Below are 27,027 nucleotides of genomic sequence, written 5' to 3' on the forward strand. Positions count from 1 at the left end.
AGCTGCCATCGACTTCCCAGGAGGAAGTCTTAGTTGTACTGAAGGCCATCAGCAAGAGCTCACTGATTGAATGGAGAGAAGTGATCTGGTTGTGGAGTTGTGGTCGGTATCTCTATGGATTACGCCCTAGTTGAAATGAAGAAGCTGCCTACGTGGCCGATTAGAGTGGGGGGTTGAGTGAAAGCGAACCAAAAGAGACTGTTTTACGAAAATATCAACTAACTAATTAATAACAATCGAATTAATGAATTAATGATGAAAAAAATTAAGAAAAAGTAAAAAAGAGTATTGAATTTTCATTAGACTTATACGGACCCGGACTCATATTCACTTAAAAGCTTAAACTGATAAGTATTGGTATTCAAACCTCATATAAACTCATGGTTATTTTTTTTATTTTTTTCCATATGGGATATAATTCTCAACACCCGCCCTCATATACAACGTATGGTCTATTTCTGCCTATACGTTGTCATTTGCCCTTAAATACCTGCCCTCGACAATTGACCTCGAGTCGGGCTCCTCTTCCGTATTCGGGCGAGGGGGACTAGCCACGATGTGCTTTTTTTGGTTGCTCTCGGGCATACTGGCTTTGACGTGGTGCTGGTGTATGCACATCCGCGCGTGGGCACGTATACGCCTAACCTTGCTCTGATACCATATTGAATTTCCATTGAGCTTATACGGTCTCGGACACATTTCCACTTAAAAAAAGCTCAAGCTGATAAGTATTGATACTCAAGTCTCACATAAACCTATGGATATTCATTCATTTTTTTTAATGTGAGATTAACACCTTCAACATATTTAATTTTTAATGGGCTTATACGGACTCGGACCCAATATCCACTTAGAAGCTTAAGCTGATAAGTGGTGATACCCAAGTCTCATATAAACTAATAGTTGTTTTTTCATTTTTCCATGTTGGATTATAATTCCCAACACCTGCCCTCACGTGCAACGTGTGATCTATTTCTGCCTACATGTTGTTACGTGCTTTTAAACACCCGCTCTCAACAATTGACCTCGAGTTGGGTTCATCTTCCGTGCTCGGGGCAAGGGGGGACACTAACACGAGGCGCACTCGGACATTTTGGGCCTGGCTTGGTGTGAGTGCGTATCTATGCATGGACGCGCATACACGTAACTGGGGCTCTGATATCATATTGAATTTTCATTGGACTTATACGGACCTGAATCTATATCCACTTAAAAAGCTCAAATGTTGGTCTTCAAGTCTCATATAAACTCATGATTATTATTTCATTTTTTCCATGTGAGATTATAATTCCCAACAAAGAGAATTTCTCTTAAGGTCGAAAAATGATAACATGATATTTTATTCTCTCTCTGTTTTTTCCATGTGATTTTTTTTTAACCATCACAAAGCTCAACGGATCGAAGTAACCAAGTTTGAGCTGGGTCGGTCCATTAAGAAATATAACTCTCTCATTATGGATTTTCACTTTTTACAAGACTCAAAATCGAGATCTTGATTAAGGAAATTAAGTGTCGATCCGTTTGAAATAATCCATGTTGTTTGTTTTATTCTCTTTGTTATGAATTATGTAATCAATTTATGTTTTCATGGACGAACTTTCTTCCCTTTTTTATTATTTAAAAATTACATAAAAATATAATATAATAAATTAAATTGTCAAATTAATACAGTACTAATTAAGATCGTATTAGATAAAACGAGAAGTTATTTTTAAGAATTTTTTATGTTATTTGATTTGGTTTCCTAGGATATTTTTAATTTACTTTTTTTTCCTAGGTTCAGTTGTTTATTGTGATCTCTTGAGTACTTTAAAATAAGTTTGTGGTTTGGGCTATTGCTACCACATAGTCTCTACATCTTTGTTCTCCATCTCCTTAACTTCTCATCGTTTTATACTTTTTTTAAGTGTATCCATGATGGGTGCTGGAGTTGTTACTCACATTAATGAGAAAACCACAAGTTTACAAGAACTTGGGTTACATAACCTATTGAGTTGGAGATGGTCCAATCATTTATTGACTCAGTGGAATTTTACATGGTATTGGAGCAGGTCAATTGAAACAAAGGTTCTACAACCACGAATTAAAGTCAGTATTTGAAGAGCATGCATTGATCATTGATATCACCTTCATCAAAATAAGAAGAACGGAGAGTTATTTTTCGAGGGAAAGAAACTCCTCTAATTATCACCACAAAAATTTGGTTGTAAATGGAAGTCGTTATTGATTGATCAGAGCAAGAAATTATGGAGATCAAAATGCAAGATGAATATTTCGGTGCACTCCATGTTCATCTTGAGGGGTGCATTAGATGTACATATCCAACTATTCAGGAGATCATATCAATAAAATTATCTTTGACAATATTTTCTGTGATTTGATAGAATTTACCAGGAGATTTTGATTCATTTGTTTCTTAGGTTTAGTTGTTCATTGTACCTATAAATAGGCATACTGATTTATGTAATCTCTTGAATGCTTCAAAATAAATTTGTAGTTTGAACTATGACGACCACATATTGTTTATATCTCCATCTCCTCTATCATGTCTACTATTTTTTAAAATTTCTTTAATGGTAAGGTTGCTCCTTAAAAGCGTAATCCCGTTTGGTTTTAGTGTCAGTTTTTAAAATTTTAACTCTACTTACTGCACAATAAAAGTCAACAACACAATTATTAATTTTTCTTTTTCTTTTCAAATTTTTTAACCATTCAATTTAATTTTTAATACTAAATTCTCTAAACTATTCATTACTTTTTCACACTTTTTCTCATAATTTAACAACACAATTATTACAACCCAATTAAAATCAAAACACAACTCTACTTAACTCTAAAACCAAACGCACTGGGACTCTTATGATGTGTTTGGTTTTAGAGTTAAGTAGAGTTGAATTTTGATTTTAATTGGGTTGTAATGATTGTGTTGTTGAATTATGAGAAAAAGTATGAAAAAGTAATGAATAATTAAGAAAAAGTTATGATTGTATAATGATTTTATTGTTGAATTGTTGAAAAAATAATGAATAGTTGAGAGAATTTAATATTAAAAATTGAATTAAGTATAATAGAGTTGTACGTGGGTTTATATATGGGCCCACCTTTTTGAATTGAAAGAGTTATTACTATTTAGCACAAGCAAGCTTACTGGTAGTCACCCGGCACAATACGATGCTACTTTCTCCTATTGGTCTCTATATAGAACTTTTCCTTAAAGAAGGCCCCAAAAAGAAGTTAGTCCTTTATAGTATCTCTATAATTAGATATAATTAGATTAGGTTTCTATTGATTGGCAAATAGTCGCTGCGTATTTGTCTTTTTTGGTTTTTCGGTTTTCTTGTAGAGAGAGAAAAAAAAAAGCTTAAAAAACAACTTAGACGGCAGGACGACCAACTGAGATTAATCATGTACCAAATTTTAATAGTTTTGAACTCAACGGACTTGTGAAAATGACTGAAATATTGGTCAAAGGAGACCGAATCAAATGCGATTGATTTGTGACTCCTATTGCTTATGAGGATAATAACTTCTATTCTGTTATCCCTTAACTAGAGGCAGTTGAGAGGAAATTATAAAGTATCTACGACATAGAAATGTCTCTCTAGACCATATCAAGAATCGGTTTCTTGACTGCGTTTATATGTTTTTCTCTTCCTAGTAATCGTTGTATAATCCCTTAAGGGCCTCTGCTCTAGAAAGTTTGATATAAAAGAGATATAGGTTATCTTTTTCGAAATAAATGATTTGCGGCAAAAATGAAAGGTTCTTGTACCACCATATATGACCTCAAGAGTGCCGATGCCGTCCCCCGTCACCGGCCGTCCACTGTCTTATATTTACTTTTAATGCGAGAAGACAAATGGACCAAAATTAGGATTTTCTGACTTGAAACTTCAAAAATTTAAATTAAGCAGTCCTAAGTCTCAATGACACACCTGAGCAACAATGTCGAATGTGGCGGTCTTGCGTCTCTCATTTCTTCTGATCTTACCTGTTTTCACTGCAGCTGCCCTATCTCCTCCATCCAAACAATGGGATCATGCCGGCGAATGTAATGCCTTACTCCAATTCAAAACCTCGCTCAATATCGACGAAAAAATAGTGCCCAAATATTTATGTGCGGAAAGTGGCTTCAATTTCACTTCCTCTTCCTCTTCGAAGACGGCCTTCTGGAAGGAAGAGACCGATTATTGCACATGGGACGGGATCATATGCCATGATGTTTCCGGTGACATAATTGAAGTGGACCTCACTTGCAGTAAACCGACCCTAGAACCGAACCGGGTTCTAAAAAATCCGAAGATTCGGGTAGGGTCGGATTTTTGGGTCTTCCGATTTTTTTAACAGCCCTACCCAAAAATGAAGTCGATCTATTCCTTCATATATAATAATAATAATAATAATAATAATAATATAATTCTATTATGGGTAAAAATCTTCGTCACTCTCTAAAGTATGGCTAACTTTCAACAGCGGCTCCCCAAACTTTAAAAATAAAATTTTACTTCCAAACCCATAAAAAATAAAGCATTACTATAAATCTATTGAAAGTGTGAAGTAGAATAGATGGGAAAGGCTGGCATATGAATTCCTCCCTTCGCATCGCTCCTCAACTTAGTAGAAATTGTCAATGAGAATATTTAAGAAAACTAAGTGATCAAAGAAAGAAAGAAAGAGAAGTGAGCTACTCTCCCCTCTGAATCAGGAGCAAGGGGGGAAATCCATGCATCCCATAGATTAATTCTCAACTTCAAGTTTAAAATATACAATTGAATTTTGCTGCATTCTTATTGATTGAATATATACACCTCGAGATAAAAAAAAAACAAAAAACAAAAAACAAAAGTTTTTCTTGGAAAACATCAGACAAATTACTTGAATTGGTGAGATATGAAATGAAAAACTATATATTTTCTTATTTATGTGAAAGCGCAACTTTATTACATTTTATCGTATTTAGTTTGTATATTATTTTGCTAGAAAGAAATATATTGGCAAAGTGTTAATTATTCAAAGTGGATGAGTGACAACCAATCAGAATTTTTATAAGGGCGAATCTGTAGGCCCGTTGTGGTGCCATTTTTTCACTTTCAAGTATTTTGATTAGGTGTTATATAGACAAGTGACTGAGTAATACTCACCGAATATTTGCTCATTTTACTGTCTTAGAATTTTTATTAATTCCAAAAAAATTTATTCTTTTCACTCCTCTCGTTAATTATGGGCCATTTTGTCGTTTTACAGTGGCTGGTTGATCCTCGATAATTATCTTTGAAAAAATAATTATCAACTTCAATCCGTTGTAAAAATAATTGATCAAGTCCTATTTTGAAATTGTCAATTTCAATATGTTCTGGATAATGTAATATATTTATAATAATAATATATATCCTTCCGAGATATCAAGTGAACTCATGAGGCCGAGAGCGCAAAATGGTAGCATTTGTCCAGAAAAAAAAAATGAATACACAATGAAGCTTTTAAATACCCCACACCATAGCCTCCGACCGGCAGAGCCCAGTGCCCCCAGACATGAAAACCATGTGTAGTATTATAGCGGCCCTCTGTCTTTCCTTTCTTCTCACACCATCCTTACCTGCACTGGTTGCATCACCTCCGACGCTGCCATCCAGACATTCCGGTCATGCCGATGAATGTACTGCCCTCCTCCAGTTCAAAAATTCACTCAAAATCAATCAAGAAATTGTGACGAGCAATATGTGCAGAAAGTCGCTTCAATTACACTTCGTCTCTGAAGACAGCCTCTTGGAAAAAAGGGACTGATTGCTGTACATGGGAGGGGATCACATGCGATAATATCACTTCTAACGTAATCAAAGTGGATCTTATTTGCAGTTATCTTGAAGGCACCCTCCATTCCAACGGCTCCCTCTTTTCGCTCCATCATGTTCGAAGCCTCCACCTTGCAGGTAATCATCTCACTGGAACTATCCCATCTACATTATGCCGAAAGAGTTCTCTCAGAGTCCTGGACTTGATGGATAATCACCTGAGTGGCACCATACTCCCATGCTTGGGTAATCTGAGCAATCTCGTCAGTTTGGATTTGGGTTTAAATCAACTGGAGGGTTCACTGCCGAGGACTCTAGCAAACTGTACAAATTTAATGTCTCTTTCTGTCCATGGCAATGATATAAATGACACTTTCCCTTTCTGGCTAAAATCACTACCACTTAATATGTTGGAATTGGGTGCAAACAACTTCCACGGACTCATTACATCGGGACATGCTGCATTTCCCTTCCCTTATCTTGGTATCCTCATGATCGGTCAGAACCACTTTCACGGCCAGTTGCCACCAGAATACCTGCAACTTTCAAACTTAACTTTTATTGACCTATCAGGAAACATGTTTGATGGTTTTCTCCCTATTCCACCAGTCACTGCTGAAGTATATTCTGCTGTCGGCAACAAATTTACAGGAGAAATCCCTTCCTCTTTCTGTAATATTACTACTCTATTTCTCATTGACATGTCAAATAATAGCTTGACTGGCAAGATTCCTCAGTGTCTTATCAATGTCGATACCAACCTAGCGGTTTTAGACCTAGCAAAGAATAGATTACGTGACCCATACCAGAAATATTAGCTCGAAAAAATTGCAGACTGAATACTGTTATCTTGAGTCAGAATCATTTACAAGGCAAGCTGCCACGATCATGGGCGAGTTGCAAACAGTTGGAAGTTTTAGATCTCTGTGACAATGAATTGGAGGACTCATTTCCGAGCTGGCTTGAAACACTCCCAAACTTGTACATTCTCGTCTTAAGGGCCAACAAGCTCCACGGTCCAATAACTAGTCCCAAATTCATTCATCCGTTTCCAGTGCTGCATATCCTTGACATCTCCAACAACAATTTCATTGGAACTTTTCCGAGCCAATACATTGCCAATTTCAACTACATGATGGGTGGAGACAAAGGACAAGGGTTCCTAGATCATGGTACCAAGGGGTGGTCCGACCACCAGTCTACAACTGTGATTTACAAGGGGGTGCAGATGCAGTTGTCATATATACGTGAAGCATTAGTCGTCATTGACCTATCACATAACCATTTTCAAGGGGAGATACCCAATGTAACTGGGAATCTACAATCACTTACTGGGCTCAACTTTGGAGGTTTAATCCCAACTTCTCTAGGAAATTTGACACATTTCGAGTGGCTTGACCTGTCCTCCAACAATTTCACGGGAGAGATCCCTGCAACATTGACAAATCTGACATCACTGGCCATCTTCGATGTCTCCACAAACCTGCTCACAGGACAGATTCCTCAAGGGAAACAATTCAACACTTTCAGTAGTGATTCTTTTGAAGGGAATCCCAATCTGTGCGGACCTCCCCTGCCAAAACCTTGTACAGAAAGCCATCAGGAAGAGTTGCCATCGGCCTCCCAGGATGAAGATGATGCAGAGCGATGGGTTGAATGGAGAGCAGTGTTGATGGGATACGGATGTGGAACTGTAATCGGTCTCTCTATTGGATATATTTTTATTCAAATTAGAAGGCCGCCTGCGTGGCTCATCAAAATGGTCGTGAAAAAGCAAACCAGAACAGAAAACAAGCCACGGAAGAGCACTCTGGGGACTCATGGAAGGTGGAATTCTGAACAAACTCTCATTCTGTTGTTTGTGTTTCCCAGTTTTGCTTCTATCTTTTGTTAGAAGCAAAACTGATGCTATCTGATGAATTCTCAATGAATACTCATTGAGAATTTTCTGATGCTATATGATGCATGTTGCAACTCTTTTCTCTAGCCAATAAATCATTCGTACTTTCTTTTCTTACAATGGAAAATGTTGTGTAGGAACCATCGAGCCCTGTGGATTTGACGAGGCAACGGATGGTTGATGTGGGTGGACTCTGCATCAAGTGCGAGGAACAGAACAACACAGCGGTCCGACTTTTCATGTTCAAGCCAGAAGGTCATGCATGCTAGTTATTTACATAGTAATTATTTGGATATATGATATATGTGAGCACCGTGTTTCAATAGTTTGAGTAAATTCTGTCCAGTGTTTACCGGGTGTGTAATTTGTTTTTGTAGTTGTAAGTACTTGTGCAATATCAGTGTTAATGTAATTTCAATAACTGTCAAGAGGACTCCTATTATGACAGATGAAATAACTTTCCAACATTCGTGTCTAAATAAGCATTCATAGCAGAATCAATTCGAACATATCACGGGGTAACATATCAGCTGAAAGCAGAACTGAAAGCCGGCTTCGCAAACAGCAAAATGTTTATTTAGTCCAAACGGTGCATTGATAGGCATATTGAGGTTGAGCGTAACAACACAGAGTTGAGTTACCAATAAGGCCGAAGTGAGGGGGATGGGTGACCCGAATCGGGGGGCGGTGGTTGGTGTTGTGGCTCGCACTGTCGGCCCCCTCCTATTCCCCTCCCTTTTGGCCTTATAGGCTCTAATTTCAGAATATTTTTTTTTATTTTTTAAACCCGTGAAACTCACTCGGTCAATCACCATGAACTCCGTAATACCGTCATGTACATGTTAACAATTTCAGTTAAAATTAATAGAAATATTAACGGTGTGCTAAAATTTTTATTAAATCGATAGTTTGTGATTTGATTGGTGAAAAAAATTCGTGTTAAAATCGTTAAAATATTAAAAGTTGGAATTTTTTTTTGTTATTAACCCTATTAATCATATCATAAATATGCTTTTCTTTTCGCATTTTTTTAATTCACTATTTCGGCACATAGATAACGACATGGGCTTATACCGTTTATATACAGACATTATTTTCTTATTAAAATATTTTGCAGGTTATATATTTGTATATATATCTCGATATTTTTGTTTGAAGGTTAGCAGTTGAAAAGTATGACTTGCTAATAACCAACTATACTGGTATACATGCTTGATATTCAGCCGGTGTGACTTCTTCATATCACCAGAAAAACCAGTGGAAACCGGCCAATCCAGTTTTATGGAAACCTGCCAAAAATCGAGTGTCAATAGTTGAAGAATCATTCCCCTCCTCTACCACTATGAAGCACTTTCATTTTCTCTCTATGCAATTTTTTTAACCTCGGTTTTAAACCATTTGAACATCTGAAAGCTTCATCTATGTTTCTCATAAAATACATGTATTCAAATCTAGAGAAATCATATATCAACGACGTGACTTCTTTTCTTTTCATTTTTTGAGCAAAAAATTTATAGTTTTCATTTTGATGTTTGAAGCAAGAAGAGGAGGCGGTTATTATAAAAAAACCACTATTTTATTATGAAAAAGATACTACTATTAAAAGTCAATTATTGTTCACCGAACAATGAATATGTCAATGATTATGCGAACACTAATTTGGAAAGGGATAGGGAAGGATGGACAAATGAAGAAGAGATATTTTTAATTTGTTATTTTTAATAGAGAGATACCAACATAATTCAAAAGTTAAATGAATTAGAATTCAAATTTATCTAGATACATTGAATGTGTGGAGTAGAAATTGAAACATGCCTTTATACATCAAAGAGTAAAAATAAAATTACGAAAAATTGAGAAACACCATAATGAGCTCCGTACTTTTATAATAATTATAGATTATAGATTATAAATATAGATTTGGGGACTGGACGACTAGATTGGTCAACGGAGACCAAATCCATTTCATACCAAAATAATTTTTTTTTTGTGCAGTTGCGTCACAGGACAATTAACCCAAATATGTGGCTAAGAGTCATAAGACTTCTTGTCCAAACGTGCCGCCTCCAAGCTTCTCTTTTTTTTTTTGGCCCGATCTCAGCTTTTTATTTAGTTTACATAGATTTTTTTAACTGTTATTTACTATCTTGCTTTCTCCATTATTTAATATTTACTGGCAAAAGGAACACGTGTTGCTACGAATTCATTTCAAGAATTGAGTTGACAATAAGATTAGGATGAACTCTATTTGTTACCGTTTTTAATGTTGTGTTTGGTTTTATAGTATGATTTTAAAATTAGATTTTGATTTTGAAAAAAAGTAATATAAATGAGATCCACTCTTTGACTTTGTATGAGTTATGTTGTTTTGTTTTGGAAAAAAGTGGTATAAATGGGGCCCACTATTTGACTTTGTATGAGTTATTTTGTTTTGTAGTGGGTAGAGTTAAGTTAGAATTGTGATTCTAAAATAACACTCACAAACCAAACAAGGTATAAATATTTTAATCTTCTTATTTTTCTTATACAGCTTCCAGCTTAATATATCGTATTTTCAAGTATTGCATATCTATCTGCTATAGATAAAAAACAATATTTAAGTAACAAAAATAACCATTATTTTAAAATTATATAGAAATTGAAAATTCGTTAAAAATGATGCCATACAACATATTAATTAAAATATTATCTATAGATGAGGTTCTCACCTGAATAAAAATTAGCATGATTTATTTGGGAGTATTCTATTGAACTTCTTTCAACTTAAAGCTTGTCGAAATGTTTTGACTTTAGTCAATTTATTGGAGATATATTTTATTTTTCTTGTAAATATTATAGAGAAAAAATGGACACAAAATGGGAAGAAACATACTTAATAATACTTGTTTTTAATGTTACACCCAGAGAAGAACGGAATTGTCAAAATAAATTTAAGAGAAAGTATTTAAGTTGAAATAAAATGAATATAAAGTTAACAGGTCAAATTGTAACAAAATTAAGAATCTATATACAATATATAATAACAAAATGGAAAAAAAAATAAGTTAACGATGTTGCATCATGTGTTATCTCAGGATTGATAAGGTTGTACCATGTATCAAGCTCTCAGCTCTCTATTTACCCAACTTTCACTAATTTTCTATACCTATTAGTTCCTCTTGGTAGAGATTACAACGTGGATCAAGACATGTGAAGAACAAAACATGGTTTGGGAAGAACAAAAAGAAAATAATTTCATGAAGTTTCTTTGAATATTCCATGAGTCCATACATACCTCTATATCGCAAGTCAAGTCATCCATCAGATTATACCTATTATTAGTTTGGTGTTGTGTGTTGTTTTTACGATGACAGTGACTTTATTATGCAAATGAGTTATGAAGGTACACATGACATGTATAATGGGCACGTGGCATACATGAGAGTAGCAGAGTTGTGTTTATATAATCATGCAGTGTCTAGGGTTTTATATAGTTACTTTTGTGAAAATGACATCGAGTGTAGCCATGAAGATTGCATGATAGCAGCCTGCATTAGAAGAACCTTAGATGATTATTGGACTAGCCCATATAATAGTTCTAACAATGAAATTGGTGACTCTAGTTGGTATGAATATATATTTTTTTAAATATGTAATGTATTTAATTTTAATGTTACTTTTTATTATAGATTTTAATAATCAGTCTCGCACAATGCTCGAGTTGTCACCTAATTTTATATTAAGGACTTATTTACTAGTTGATGACTTTAGACATGTACAAAATCTGGAAAATACTTAAATTATTAATCGTATGTCTGTCACAAATAGATAACAATAATTATTACAAGTGCACTATAAAAGTCATGTCGAAATTAAAGAGTCAATTCACCGAAAAAAAAATTAAAAAGTTAAGTTCATTACTACACGAGAGAATGCACGAAACTGGAAAAGTTTTTGAGAATTAGAGTTGATACAGATTGTTGAGGCATAACATCGGAGCCAGGCCACGCAAGACGAAGAGAAAGATAATTGGTTTAAGGCGATATTTGAGATGAGGACAAAGGGGTATTGCAGATTTTCTACAATCACAAGAAGTTGAACCCGAAGTCTTATTTAAGCAAAATAAATGTCGAACTGCTTGAATTCCCTTGCGATTTACGGTCAAGACAAATTGCACCCTATACTTTTGTTAGGGACAATTAGCCCCTTATGTGTACTCCATTAGCCGCAAGAGTTACGATGCTAGTTTTTTTTTTCATTTTTAATCATCAATTTTTAGTCTTTTAATGATTTTGGTTCTAAGTCTTTTTGCTTTTATCATCTCTATCTCAGCTTTTCATTATTTTTATTGTAGTCCTCCAAAGAAAATCAAAAGGGAAAGAGGGGCAGGGCCCACCAATCGATGACCCCGACCCCTCCACCGAGGTCGCCGGCTCTTCCGTGTGTACCGGAAGCCTCTGTGGAGGGGTTGGGGTTGTCGATTGGCGGTCCCAGCCCCCAAATCGATCGGGGGCTTCGAGTTAAGTTGAGCATACGATCACCGAAATCGTATCGGTTTCTATATTATCGGAATCTCTAATAATAATGAGTGTCTCACCATTTAGTGTTATATCATACCATACCACTCATAGTAAGATTGCTAAATCTACGAATTTCCACCATTCTTCATAGGAGTAGAACAGCCAGCGTTTCGACCTAATTTCCTTCGGACTCGACAGTGGATAGGGTTCATTAAAATATATCCAGGCATTCTTCTAGCTAGTCTTATGACCCCCTACAGCCACTAGTCATATCCAAGCCACCGCAACACTTCTTTCATAACTTGAACAAGACACAAAGTGCTGAAATAAATGTCGAGGAGCTTAGAAGCTACATCATTCGATGAGAAATATAGAACTGGGAAAACTACGAAGTACTAAAGTTAACATCAAATGGATTTAGAATAGGGCATACGAGTAACGCCTTGGTTACAAAATACTACAGTTAATTTAGGTCCATGGCCTAGAAAAGGATAGTTAACAGAGGAAAATTATGGGGCATTGGAGTTTTATTGGCTAGAATCGAATTCTGAACTTTTTAATTTTAAGTTAAGAAAATGAGTCGTAAGGTGATCACAATTTGGAGAATGCGATACATGGCATGGCAAATTATGACTAATGGACCAATCAAATCAGCTCAACATGAATTCGTACATCAGTTTTTCTTTTTGTTAAATCAAACTATTAAATTTTCATTTGAGCTTATACGAATTTGGGTTCATATCTACTTAAAAGCTCAAGCTGATGAGTGGTGGTACCAAGCCATATATTAACCCATGAATTTTCCTTTTCTTTTCCGATGTGAGATTTATCCCATTTTACTCCTCAACACTCGCCCTCACGTGTAACGTGTGGTCTATTTTTACCTACACGTTATCACGTGCCTTTAAACATCCGCCCTCAATATTTGACCTCGAGCCGGGCTCATCTTCTGTGCTCGGGCGAAGGGGGACACTAACACGAGGCGCACTCTTGGCTGCACTCGACATACTGGGCCTGGCGTGGTGTGGGTGCGCACATGCATATAGACACGCATACGCATAACCTAGGCTCTAATACCATATTAAATTTTCATTTGGGTTTATACGGGCTTGGGTCCATTTCCACGTAAAAGCTCAAGCTGATAAATGGTAGTACTTAAGTCATATATTAATCCATGGATTTTTCTTTTCTTTTCTGATGTAGGATTTATCCCATTTTACTTCTCGATACAAACTTCCTCGCACAACTCAATTTGACATTATTTTCCAAGATAAGAGAGACTCCGGAAGACTTGAAATTAGATCGCATTATTGGGTCCACTCATATGTATGAAGAGAAGAAAACGCAAAAGCTGCTGAATCTGGATTTTTTTTGCACGTCGGAAGACTTGACCTTAGAGTTGCTTTGATAGTTTGGAGCATGTCAGGGGCAAAGTAGAAGGTGATAACTCAGAACACGGCAAAAGAGAAGAAAGGGCAGGGAGGGAAGGAGGGAGAGGGAGAGAGAGAGAGGAATCTCATGATTTTTTTTTTTGGTTTGTTTTTTTTTTTTGGGGGGGGGGGGGGGGGGGGGGGGGGGTGGCGCGGCATATCTCATGACATTTTTTCAAATCGAACAATTAGCTTTACGATCTCGGCAGTGGTTAAACTGGTTGTTTTACCTTTACATTGCGTGGGATTGTCTTTCGTTAAAATTTTTTTTATAAATTATTATTTAATTCTTTCTTTAAATATATTTAAGTAGTTTATGATTGTAGAATTAATTCTATTAAAAGTATGAAGTAGAATAGATGGGAAAGGCTGGCATATGAATTCCTCCCTTCGTATTTCCTCAACTTAGTAGAAATTGTTAATAAGAAAACTAAGTGATCAAAGAAAGAAAGAGAGAAAAGTGAGCTATTCTCCCCTCTGAATCAGGAGCAAGGGGTGAAATCCATGCATCCCATAGACTAATTCTCAACTTCAAGTTTAAAATATACAATTGAATTTTGCTGCATTCTTATTGATTGAATATATACCCTCAGATAAAAAAAAACAAAAGTTTCTCTTGAAAAACATGAGACAAATTACTTGAATTGGTGAGATATGAAATGGAAAACGATATATTTTCTTATTTATGTGGAAGCGCAACTTTATTAAATTTTATCGTATTTAGTTTGTATATTATTTTGCTAGAAAAAATATTGGCAAGCTATTAGTTATTTAAAGTAAATAAGTGAAAATCAATCAGAATATTTATAAATGGAAATCTGTAGGCCCCTACAACCACTAGTCATGTCCAAGCCACCACAACACTTCTTTCATGACTTGAACAAGACACAGAGTGCTGAAATAAATTTCTAGGAGCTTAGAAGCTACATCATTCGATGAGAAATATAGAACTGGGAAAACTACGAAGTACTAAAGTTAACATCAAACGGATTTAGAATAGGGCATACGAGTAACGCCTTGGTTACAAAATACTACAGTTAATTTAGGTCCATGGCCTATAAAAGGATAGTTAACAGAAGAAAATTATGGGGGTACTGGAGTTTTATTGGCTACAATCGAATTCTGAACTTTTTAATTTCAGGTTAAGAAAATGAGGAAACATCGTAAAGTGATCACGATTTGGAGAATGCGATAGATGGCATGGCAAATTATGACTAATGGACCAATCAAATCAGCTCAACATGGATTCATACATCAGTTTTTCTTTTTGTTAAATCAAACTCCCTTGCACAACTCAATTTGACATTATTTTCCAAGATAAGAGAGACTCCGGAAGACTTGACTTTAGATAGCATTATTGGGTCCACTCATATGTACGAAGAGAAGAAAACACAAAAGCTGCTGAATCTGGAAATCTTTGGAGACTTGACTTGATAGTTTGGGGCATATCTGAGGCAAAGTAGACTGTGATAAGTGATAACTCAGAACACGGCAAGAGACTTTTTTTTTTTTGGGGGGGGGGAGGTTGGGGTGAGGATATCTCATGAGATTTTTTCAAATCGAACAATTAGCTCTTACTAAAGATAGGGAGAACGATCTGGCCATTGATTAAACTGGTTGTTTTACCTTTACATTGTGCGAGATTGTCATTCATGAAAAAAAAATTATAAATTATTATTCAATTCTTTATTTAAATATATTTAAGTAGTTTATGATTGTAGATTTAATTCTATTGAAAGTATGAAGTAGAATAGATCGGAAAAGGCTGGCATATGAATTCCTCCTTTCGTATCGCTCCTCAACTTAGTAGAAATTGTCAATGAGAATATTTAAGAAAATTAAGTGATCAAAGAAATAAAGAAAGAAAAGTGAGCTACTCTCCCCTCAGATTCAGGAGCAAGAGGTGAAATCCATGCATCCCATAGATTAATTGTCAACTTCAAGTTTAAAATATACAATTAAATTTTGCTGCATTCTTATTGATTGAATTTTTACACCTCGAGATAAAAAATAACAAAAGTTTCTCTTGAAAAACACGACACAAATTACTTGAATTGGTGAGATATGAAATGAAAAGCAATATATTTTCTTATTTATGTGGAAGTGTAACTTTATTACATTTTATCGTATTTAGTTTGTATATTATTTTGCTAGAAGAAATATTGGCAAAGTGTCAGTTATTTAAAGTGGATGAGTGACAACCAATCAGAATGTTTATAAGTGGAATCTGTAGGTCCGTTGTGGTACCAGTTTTCCACTTTCAAGTATTGTGATTGGGTGTTGACAAGTGATTGAGTAATACTCACCGAATATTTTCTCATTTTACCGTCTTAGAATTTTTGTTAATTCCAAGAAAAATTATTCTTTTCACTCCTCTTGTTAATCAAGGGCCATTTTGTCATTTTACAATGATCGGTTGATCCTTGATAATTATCTTTGAAAAAATAATTATCAACTTCAATCTGTTGTGAAAATAATTGATCAAGTCATGTTTTGAAATTATCAATCTCAATACGTTTTGAATAATTTAATATTTATAATAATAATATATATCCTTCTGAAATATCAGGTGAACTCATGAGACAGAGAGCGCAAAAAGGTAACATTTGACCCAAAAAAAATGAATACACAATGAAGCTTTTAAAATAAGAATGTATATGACATATAATCAATTGACATTAAAAAATGATATCACGTTTTATTCAATGCAACACAGATTTCACTACTAGTGTATATATATATATATATATATATAGTTGGCGATGACTTCATCGAAGGCGAGTACAAAAATTAAGTAGGCTTCATTTAGTTTACACGCCTTTTCCAATCCCATGGATGTCGACATAATAAATTTTAAAACAATTGTACTTGCAGAGAACACGACTCGATAATTCAGTGGAGACCAAATTAATTGTCTATTAAATGCAAGAAATGAGATTTTTTTTCCTGCAGTTGGTTAATGATGCAAATGTGACCCTAAACAATATATATTCATATATATATATATATATATATATATATATACACTCTAATATATAAATTGCGACACCTTTTAGCCTCACCTTTAATCAGGAACTGAAGTGGGACCGAGGGAGACAAATTTATTTATAATAATAATATATATCCTTCCGAAATATTAAGTGAACTGACGAGGCCGAGAGCGCAAAATGGTAACATTTGACAAAAAATAAAAATAAATAATACACAATGAAGCTTTTAAATACACCACACCATAGCCTCCGACCGGCCGAACTCAGTGCCCAGAGACATAAAAACCATGTGTAGTATTATAGTGGCCCTATGTCTTTCCTTTCTTCTCACACCATCCTCAGTTGCATTGGCTGCATCACCTCCGACGCTGCCATCCAGACTTTCCAGCCATGCCGATGAATGTACTGCCCTCCTCCAGTTCAAAAATTCACTCAAAATCAATAAAGAAATTGTGACTAGAGCGCTGTGTGCAGAAAGTGGCTTCAATTACACTTCGTCTCTGAAGACAGCCTCTTGGAAGCAAGGGACTGATTGCTGTACATGGGAGGGGATCACATGCGATAATATTACTGGTAACATAATCCAAGTGGACCTTACTTGCAGTTATCTTGAAGGCACCCTCCATTCCAACAGCTCCCTCTTTTCGCTCCATCATGTTCAGGAACTCTATCTCAGAGGTAATCATCTCACTAGAACTATCCCATCTTCGATATGCCGAAAGCGTTCTCTCAGAGTCCTGAACTTGTTGGATAATTACCTGAGTGGCACCATACTCCCATGCTTGGGTAATCTGAGCAATCTCGTCTCTTTGGATTTGGGTTGGAATCAACTGGAGGGTTCACTGCCGAGGAATCTAGCGAACTGTACAAATTTAAATGATCTTTCTGTCTATGGTAATGATATAAATGACACTTTCCCTTTCTGGCTAAAATCACTACCACTTTTTCAGTTGCAATTGGCTACAAACAACTTCCACGGGCTCATTACATCGGGTCATGCTGCATTTCCCTTCCCTTATCTTGATACCCTCTCGATCGGTCTGAACTACTTTCACGGCCAGTTGCCACCAGAATACTTTCGACTTTCGAACTTAATTCTTATTGACCTATCAGGAAACATGTTTGATGGTTTTCTCCCCATTCCACCGGTCACTGCTGAAGTATATGCTGCTGGTGACAACAAATTTACGGGAGAAATCCCTCCCTCCTTCTGTAATATTACTACTCTATCTCTCATTGACCAGTCAATTAATAGCTTGACTGGCAAGATTCCTCAGTGTCTTATCAACGTCAATACCAACCTAGCAATATTAGCCCTAGCAGGGAATAGACTACAAGGCCCCTTACCAGAAATATTAGCTCCAAAAAATTGCAGCCTGAATACTGTTGATTTGAGCCGGAATCATTTACAAGGCAAGCTGCCACGATCATGGGCGAGTTGCAAACCGTTGGAAGTTTTAGATCTCTGTGACAACGAATTGGAGGACTCATTTCCGAGCTGGCTTGAAACACTCCCAAACTTGTACATTCTCACCTTAAGGGCCAATAAGTTCCACGGTCCAATAACTAGTCCCAAATTCATTCATCCGTTTCCAGTGCTGCACATTCTTGACATCTCCAACAACAATTTCATTGGAACTTTTCCGAGCCAATACATTGCCAATTTCAACTACATGATGGGTGGAGACAAAGGACAAGGGCTTCTAAAGTATGCTACCGAGGCGTGGTTCGAATCCCAGTCTACAACTGTGATATACAAAGGGGTGGAGATGCGGTTGTCATATATACGTGAAGCATTAGTTCTCATTGACCTATCACATAACCATTTTCACGGGGAGATACCCAAAGTAATTGGGAATTTACAATCACTTACTGGGCTCAACTTATCGCATAACAACTTTCGAGGTTTGATCCCAACTTCTCTTGGAAATTTGAAGCATCTCGAGTGGCTTGACCTCTCCTCGAACAATTTCACGGGACAGATCCCTGCAACCTTGACAAACCTGACATTTCTGGCCATCTTCAATGTCTCCACCAACCAGCTCACAGGACAGATTCCTCAAGGGAAACAATTCGGCACTTTCAGTAGTGATTCTTTTGAAGGGAATCCCAATCTGTGCGGACCTCCCCTGCCAAAACCTTGTACTGAAAGTCATCAACAAGAGGTGCCATCGGCCTCCCAGGATGAAGATGATGCAGAGCGCTGGATTGAATGGAGAGCAGTGCTGATGGGATACGGTTGTGGAACTGTAATCGGTCTTTCTATTGGATATATTTTTATTCAAATTAGAAGGCCACCTGCGTGGCTCATCAAAATGGTCGTGAAAAAGCAAACCAGAACAGAAAACAAGCCACGGAAGAGATCTCTGGGGACTCATGGAAGGTGGAATTCTGAACAAACTCTCACTCTGCTCTTTGTCTTTCCCAGTTTCGCTTCTATCTTTTGTTAGATTAAAGTCGAAATCCAGTCTTTCTTCACCAATCTTGTTGATAGGTTATGAATCCTGGTTGAGAATTTTCTTATAATATCGAATGCATGTTGCAAATCTTTTCTCTAGTCAATAAATCATTCATACTTTCTTTTCTTACAATGGAAAATGTTGTGCAGGAACCATCGAGCCCTGTGAATTTGACGAGGCAACGGATGGTTGATGTGAGTGGACTCTGCATCAAGTGCGAGGAACAGAACAACACAGCGGTCCGACTTTTTATGTTCAAGCCAGAAGGTCATGCATGCTAGTTATTTACACAGTAATTATTTGGATATATGATATATGTGTGCACTGTGTTTCAGTAGTTTGAGTAAATTCTGTCCAGTGTTTACCGGGTGTGTAATTTGTTTTTGTAGTTGTAAGTACTTGTGCAATATCAGTGTTAATGTAATTTCAATCACTCGTCAAGTGGACTGCTATTATGACAGATGAAATAACTTTCCAACATTCGTGTCTATGTAAGCATTCATTGCAGAATCAATTTGAACACATCACGGGGTAACATATCAGCTGAAAGAAGAACTGAAAGCCGGCTTCATGAAGGCGAGTACAAAAATCAGCTAGGCTTCATTAGTTTACACGCGGTTTCCAACTGCATGGATGTCGACATAATACCAATATACACTCAAATATATAAAGCGCGAGACCTTCTTTTAGCCTCACTTTTAATCAGGAGCTGAAGTAGGACCGAGGGAGACAATTTCGACATCTTAAACAAATTTATATATTATTTCTCAAATTTTGGTAGAATTTATAGTATATATATCTATATATCTATATATATGCCGTTGGCAATAACTTCATTGAAAGCGAGTACAAAAATCAGGTAGGCTTCATTCGTTTACACGCCATTTCCAACCGCATGGACGTTGACATAATACCAATTGTACCTGCAGAGAGCACGACTCGATTATTCATTGGAGACCAATTCAATTGTCTATTAAATGCAGGAAATGGATTTTTTTCCTGCAGTTGGTTAATGATGCAAATGTGACCCTGAACAATATATATTCTTATATATATACACACACACACACTTATATATAAAGCGCGAGACCTTCTTTTGGCCTCACTTTTAATCAGGAGCTAAAGTGGGACCGAGGGAGACAATTTTGACTTCTTAAAGAAATTCATATATTATTTATCAAATTTTGATAGAATTTATAGTATATACATTCATGTACATATACATCTATATATATGCCGTTGGCAATAACTTCATCGAAGGCGAGTACAAAAATCCGGTAGCATTAGTTTTCACGCCATTTCCAACCGCATGTTTGTCGACATGATACCAATTATACTTGCAGAGAGCACGATTCGATTATTCACTGGAGACCAAATCAATTGTCTATTATATGCAGGAAATGAGATTTTTTCCTGCAGTTGGTTAATGATGCAAATGTGGCCCTAAACAATATATATTCTTATATATATATATATATATATATCTATATATACTCTAATATATAAAGCGCAAGACCTCCTTTCAGCCTCACTTTTAATCAGGAGCGGAAGTGGGACGGAGGGAGAAAATTTTGACGTCCTAATGAAATTTATACATCATATCTCAAATTTTGATAGAATTTATAGTATTTGTCCTTCTATCTTAGAGAAAATATTTTTCCAATTCGCACCTTCAAGAACTCGTCCCCCTTAGTCCAAACTTTGCATCTGTCCGTGCTTTTAATTTTTCATATTAGCGTTATTCGATATACTTTTTTTTTCTGTGTAATATAAATTATATTCAGAAAAAAGAAAGGAGTAATATGAATTATTTGATATGCGTTAATCCTTATGACTTGCTCTGTCTCACTTTTATTTATTTTTTCTCAACTCTCATCTCTCTTATCTCCCCCTTAGACTTTTATTTCTTTACCCAAAATAGGGTTGTGAACAAGATGGTTTGGTGCGAGTATGGGAAAAAATTTTGGGGATCCGAAGTGGTCGGGTTTTTTTATTTTAAAAACCATCCCCGAGTACCGAATCCAAAATCAAGAAGAAAACTAACCCTTCACGAATCGGATTGTGCGAGTCGGTCCTCGGATAACCCGAATACAACAAAGATTTAAAAGAAAAACTCAGTTAAAAATACAAATAAGATAAATTATCGATTAATCACATAAAACTTTAACAATAATAACTTTACTGAGATAATTAAAAGTCCATAGACCATAATAGCCTCATTATCACTAGACAAAACTGAAAGGGTCCTTAGAGGTCAAAACTTTATCAAACACAAAATCATACAAACAATATAAACTTGGGTCGGTTCGAGGCAAACAAGTTTTCAACTTTGAAACTCGAAACCATATCCAAATCTGAGCTACAAAAACTAAACCGAACCGGTTTCTAAAAAACCCGAAGATTCGGGTTGGGTTTTTGGGTCTTCCGAATTTTTTGAACAGCCCTACCCAAAAATGAAGTTGACCCATTCCTCCATATATAATAATAATAATAATTCTATTATGGGTAAAAATCTTCGTTACTCTCTAAAGGATGACCAACTTGCAACTGTCGTTCGCCAAACTTTAAAAATAAAATTTTACTTCCTAACCCATAAAAAATAAAGCATTACTATTGAAAGTGTGAAGTAGAATAGATGGGAAAGACTGGCATATGAATTCCTCCCTTCGTATTGCTCCTTAACTTAATAGAAATTGTCAATAAGAATATTTAAGAAAAATAAAAGTGACCAAAGAAAGAAAGAAAGAAAAGTGAGCGACTCTCCCCTCTGAATGAGGAGCAAGGGGTGAAATCCATGCATTCCATAGATTAATTCTCAACTTCAATTTTAAAATATATATAGTTAAATTTTGCTGCATTCTTATCGATTGAATTTGTACACCTCGAGATAAAAAATAACAAAAGTTTCTCATGAAAAACATGAGACAAATTACTTAAATTGGTGAGATATGAAATGAAAAACAATATATTTTCTTATTTATGTGGAAGCGCAACTTTATTAAAAAAATTATTCTCTTCGCTCCTCTTGTTAATCAAGGGCTATTTTGTCATTTTGGAGTGGCTGGTTGATCCTCGATAATTATCTTTTAAAAAATAATTATCAACTTCAATCTATTGTGAAAATAATTGATTAAGTCATGTTCTGAAATTGTAAATTTCAATACGTTTTGAATAATATAATATATTTATAATAATAATATATATCCTTCCGAAATATCAAGTGAACTCGTGAGATCAAGAGCACCAAATGGTAACATTTGTCAAAAAAAAAAATTGAATACACAGTGAAGCTTTTAAATACAACACACCATAGCCTCCGACCGGCAGCGCCCAGTGCCCACAGACATAAAAACCATGCGTAGGATTATAGCGGCCCTCTGTCTTTCCTTTCTTCTCACCCCATCCTTAGCTGAATTGGCTGCATCACCTCCGACGCTGCCATCCAGACATTCCGGTCATGCCGACGAATGTACTGCCCTCCTCCAGTTCAAAAATTCACTAAAAATCAATGAAGAAATTGTGACTAGATATGTATGTGCAGAGAGTGGCGCCAATTACACTTCGTCTCTGAAGACAGCCTCTTGGAAGGAAGGTACCGATTGTTGCACCTGGGATGGGATTACATGCGATAATATTACTGGTAACATAATCAAAGTGGACCTTACTTGCAGTTATCTTCAAGGCACCCTCCATTCCAACAGCTCCCTATTTTCACTCCATCATGTTCAGAGACTCTACCTCAGAGGTAATCATCTAACCGGGCCTATTCCATCTTCGATATGCCAAAAGAGTTCTCTTAGTTTCCTGGTCTTGACGGATAATTACCTGAGTGGCACCATACTCCCATGCTTGGGTAATCTGAGCAATCTCGTCGCTTTGGATTTGGGTTTTAATCAGCTGGAGGGTTCACTGCCGAGGACTCTAGCAAACGGTACAAATTTAATGTATCTTTCTGTCCATGGTAATGATATAAATGACACTTTCCCTTTCTGGCTAAAATCACTACCACTTCATATGTTGGAATTGGGTGCAAACAACTTCCACGGACTCATTACATCGGGTCATGCTGCATTTCCCTTCCCTTATCTTGGTATCCTCATGATCGGTCAGAACCACTTTCACGGCCAGTTGCCACCAGAATACCTGCAACTTTCAAACTTAACTTATATTGATCTATCAGGAAACAAGTTTGATGGTTTTCTCCCTATTCCACCAGTCACAGCTGAAGTATATACTGCTGTCGGCAACAAATTTGCAGGAGAAATCCCTTCCTCCTTCTGTAATATTACCACTCTATTTCTCATTGACATGTCAAATAATAGCTTGACTGGCGAGATTCCTCAGTGTCTTATCAATGTCAATACCAACCTAGCGATGTTAGCCCTAGCAAAGAATAGATTACGAGGCCCCATACCAGAAATATTAGATCGAAAAAATTGCAGCCTGAATACCATTATCTTGAGTCAGAATCATTTACAAGGCAAGCTGCCACGATCATGGGCGAGTTGCAAACAGTTGGAAGTTTTAGATCTCTTTGACAACGAATTGGAGGACTCATTTCCGAGCTGGCTTGAAACACTCCCAAACTTGTACATTCTCGTCTTAAGGGCCAACAAGCTCCATGGTCCAATAACTAGTCCCAAATTCATTCATCCGTTTCCAGTGCTGCACATCTTTGACATCTCTAACAACAATTTCATTGGAACTTTTCCGAGCCAATACATCGCCAATTTCAACAAAATGATGGGTGGAGACAAAGGACAAGGGCTTCTACAGCATGGTACCGAGGTGTGGTCCGAATTCCAGTCTACAACTGTGATTTACAAAGGGGTGCAGATGCAGTTGTCACGTATACGTGAAGCATTAGTCGTCATTGACCTATCAGATAACCATTTTCAAGGGGAGATACCCAAAGTAATGGGAAATCTACAATCACTTACTGGGCTCAACTTATCGCATAACAACTTTCGAGGTTTGATCCCAACTTCTCTTGGAAATTTGACACATCTAGAGTGGCTTGACCTGTCCTCGAACAATTTCGCTGGAGAGATCCCTGCAACATTGACAAATCTGACATCACTGGCCATCTTCAATGTCTCCACAAACCAGCTCACAGGACAGATTCCTCGAGGGAAACAATTCGACACTTTCAGTGGTGATTCTTTTGAAGGGAATCCCAATCTGTGCGGACCTCCCCTGCCAAAACCTTGTACAGAAAGCCATCAGGAAGAGGTGCCATCGGCCTCCCAGGATGAAGATGATGCAGAGCGATGGGTTGAATGGAGAGCAGTGCTGATGGGATACGGATGTGGAACTGTAATCGGTCTTTCTATTGGATATATTTTTATTCAAATTAGAAGGCCGCCTGCATGGCTCATCAAAATGGTCGTGAAAAAGCAAACCAGAACAGAAAACAAGCCACGGAAGAGCATTCTGGGGACTCATGGAAGGTGGAATTCTGAACAAACTCTCATTCTGTTGTTTGTGTTTCCCAGTTTCGCTGCTATCTTTTGTTAGATTAAAGTCGAAGTACAATCTTTCTTCACCAATCTTGTTCATAGTTATGAATACTCAATGAGAATTTTCTGATGCTATCTGATGCATGTTGCAACTCTTTTCTCTAGCCAATAAATCATTCGTACTTTCTTTTCTTACAATAGAAAATGTTGTGCAGGAACCATCGAGCCCTGTGAATTTGACGAGGCAACGGATGGTTGATGTGAGTGGACTCTGCATCAAGTGCGAGGAACAGAACAACACAGCGGTCCGACTTTTTATGTTCAAGCCAGAAGGTCATGCATGCTAGTTATTTACACAGTAATTATTTGGATATATGATATATGTGTGCACTGTGTTTCAGTAGTTTGAGTAAATTCTGTCCAGTGTTTACCGGGTGTGTAATTTGTTTTTGTAGTTGTAAGTACTTGTGCAATATCAGTGTTAATGTAATTTCAATCACTCGTCAAGTGGACTGCTATTATGACAGATGAAATAACTTTCCAACATTCGTGTCTATGTAAGCATTCATTGCAGAATCAATTTGAACACATCACGGGGTAACATATCAGCTGAAAGAAGAACTGAAAGCCGGCTTCGCAAACAGCAAAATGTTTATTTAGTCCAAACGGTGCATTGATAGGCATATTGAGGCTGAGCATAACAACACAGAGTTGAGTTACCAATAAGGTCGTCCATATGAATCTCTAGAAAAAAAAAAAAAAACATAGATAGACATATTGAGGATGACCTCCGTGATCATATGGTTTTCTATACAATTACAATTGACTGGGAAGACTGCACCATATGAGCCTATGTGGGGTTTCGACCATTCCTCCAGGGCATGGCAGTGGAGAGCGTCCATTCGAATATAATGCCGCCTCTTTACAATAAGGCCTCCATTCTCAAAGCTTCATTTATATTTCTCATAAAATACATGTATTTAAATCTGGAGAAATCATCTATATTTTTTATTTTTTATTTTAAATTAAATTATAGTTATATAAATGAATATTATTACTTGCCAAAAAGAATTGGAAATTATCAACGTAATTGATAATTTTATTTCATGACTTTCATGAAATTACTTTTAAATAATTTTATTTCGCAGGGATTCATCCCTATGATATATTTGATTGAATCATCGAGCCAGGAGATTTGCACGAGGGCGACAAAAACCCGAATGGAGTACGGTATGGTTCTGAACAAAATAAGAAATCTTGTCCAATTGCAGGAGGTAGGATGGAAGAGCTATTAAATGTATACCGGACTGCAGAGTGCTTCCGGGTCAAACGCCCCGCCCAGAAACTGTCGGGTCAAACCCCGACACGAAGCCGGTGACGTGAAAAAGCCAGGCAGCTGCAAGCGCTTTTTCACGGCAGAAATGTCTGGAACTTCGAAGAAGGACGACGGCTACTGAGAGAGGGAAGGAGCTGTAGAAGGAGATGGCCCTGTATCTGACGGTTTTGAGGATCATCATTGTCACATATCATCGCTGTAAGTTATCTTATGATTATCCATTTACCTCAAGAGGATGGAAAGCTTATAGTGTTCCTTTCCTCGCACTTCTGATGTGTATCTCTCTCTCTCTCTCTCTCTCTCTCACACACACACAATCCTGCTCATTTAGGCCGTTGCTGATAATCGCTTTCGTGTGTCTTTGTACTGTTGCAATTTTTCGTACTCATGAGGTCCATTTTGTTTCTTTTTGAGCATCTTGCACTTAATCGCATCTGCCTCTTCATTGCACTTGCATGATGAAAGATTGTCCATTCTTTGCCGAAGAAACAGAACGATATTTGTTCTCTCAATGTTCCTCATGTCTGTCCCCCAACTTCATGCGCTCTTCTAATTTTCTTTTCCACTCGGCAGATCTGAGTTTGTCTTCATAAATCCAAACTCTAAGGGCCAGTGCGGCTGCAAAGAGTCCTTTATGACCGTGAGCGAGGTAGTTGAGGCAGTTGCTCGAGCTGGGAACTGACTAAATTGAAAATCACAAACATCAGATGTGCTGGAAGCAATATCTGAGGTGCTACACTTACTGAAGGGTGCTATGCTGACTAATGTTTGCCCGGTTCAACCAATATGTTAGATGGTTCAATAGGTTCTGTTTCCCTTTTTCCTTGGCCTGCCTCTTTTAAAGCAGACACTTATCAAACTCGTTATGTACATTTTGTGATTATGCACCGTTGTCAGATCCCGAAGAGGGGAAGAAAAGAGAAACATAGCAATAAATGAGTCTGTCATCCTTTGCAAACCATTTTTAGCATTTCCTTTGCTTTATCGACAGGCGGGACGGTCTAGAATAGAAAGGTTAGAAATACATTTATGGTACATAAAAGTAAATTTCTTGTACTTTTAGTAACTTGTGTTTTCGTATTATTTATTTGAGTTATAAATAAATTATTTGAAGTTTTTCAAGTAAATACTATATGTATCATAGAATTTCATCGGCAGGCAA

The 27,027-nt window shown here is 36.7% G+C and overlaps 4 protein-coding genes across 8 annotated transcripts in view; all 4 read left to right on the forward strand.

Annotated features, from left to right (window-relative positions):
* The window catches only part of LOC116195780 (iron-sulfur assembly protein IscA-like 1, mitochondrial), a 30,227-nt gene extending 3,404 nt beyond the window's left edge, over positions 1–26,823 (forward strand). Inside the window, exon 5 of the transcript XR_004154698.1 lies at positions 26,573–26,823. The gene's annotated coding sequence lies outside the window, so the exon portion shown is untranslated. The remainder of the gene's footprint in view (positions 1–26,572) is intronic.
* On the forward strand, positions 3,946–7,961 carry LOC116193859 (receptor like protein 23-like). The gene is made up of 5 exons (XM_031522605.1): positions 3,946–4,051; positions 5,857–5,930; positions 6,366–6,464; positions 6,652–7,485; positions 7,830–7,961. Exons 1-5 carry the CDS (start codon positions 3,946–3,948, stop codon positions 7,959–7,961), a joined length of 1,245 nt encoding a protein of 414 aa, XP_031378465.1.
* LOC116195778 (receptor-like protein 43) lies at positions 16,845–19,550 on the forward strand. The gene is made up of 2 exons (XM_031525119.1): positions 16,845–18,994; positions 19,220–19,550. Exons 1-2 carry the CDS (start codon positions 16,899–16,901, stop codon positions 19,236–19,238), a joined length of 2,115 nt encoding a protein of 704 aa, XP_031380979.1. The 5' UTR covers positions 16,845–16,898; the 3' UTR covers positions 19,239–19,550.
* On the forward strand, positions 22,373–26,823 carry LOC116195777 (receptor-like protein 34). 5 transcript variants are annotated; one of them, XR_004154697.1, is made up of 4 exons: positions 22,373–24,520; positions 24,745–24,862; positions 25,801–26,063; positions 26,439–26,823. XR_004154697.1 is itself a non-coding variant. In XM_031525118.1 (4 exons), the coding sequence occupies exons 3-4, from the start codon at positions 23,013–23,015 to the stop codon at positions 24,761–24,763; spliced, it is 1,527 nt and encodes a 508-aa protein (XP_031380978.1). In that variant the 5' UTR covers positions 22,383–22,539; positions 22,612–22,662; positions 22,742–23,012; the 3' UTR covers positions 24,764–25,310. The 5 variants fall into 5 exon arrangements, 4 of the variants coding, with proteins under 4 accessions (XP_031380976.1, XP_031380974.1, XP_031380978.1 ...); XM_031525118.1 differs by lacking the exons at positions 25,801–26,063; positions 26,439–26,823 and having other exon boundaries at positions 22,383–22,539; positions 22,612–22,662; positions 22,742–24,520; positions 24,745–25,310; XM_031525115.1 differs by lacking the exons at positions 25,801–26,063; positions 26,439–26,823 and having other exon boundaries at positions 22,469–22,662; positions 22,742–24,520; positions 24,745–25,310.
* Positions 26,824–27,027: the final 204 nt, after the last annotated feature.

The sequence above is a fragment of the Punica granatum genome, chromosome 2, assembly GCF_007655135.1.
Source record: "Punica granatum isolate Tunisia-2019 chromosome 2, ASM765513v2, whole genome shotgun sequence".
Lineage (NCBI taxonomy): Eukaryota > Viridiplantae > Streptophyta > Magnoliopsida > Myrtales > Lythraceae > Punica > Punica granatum.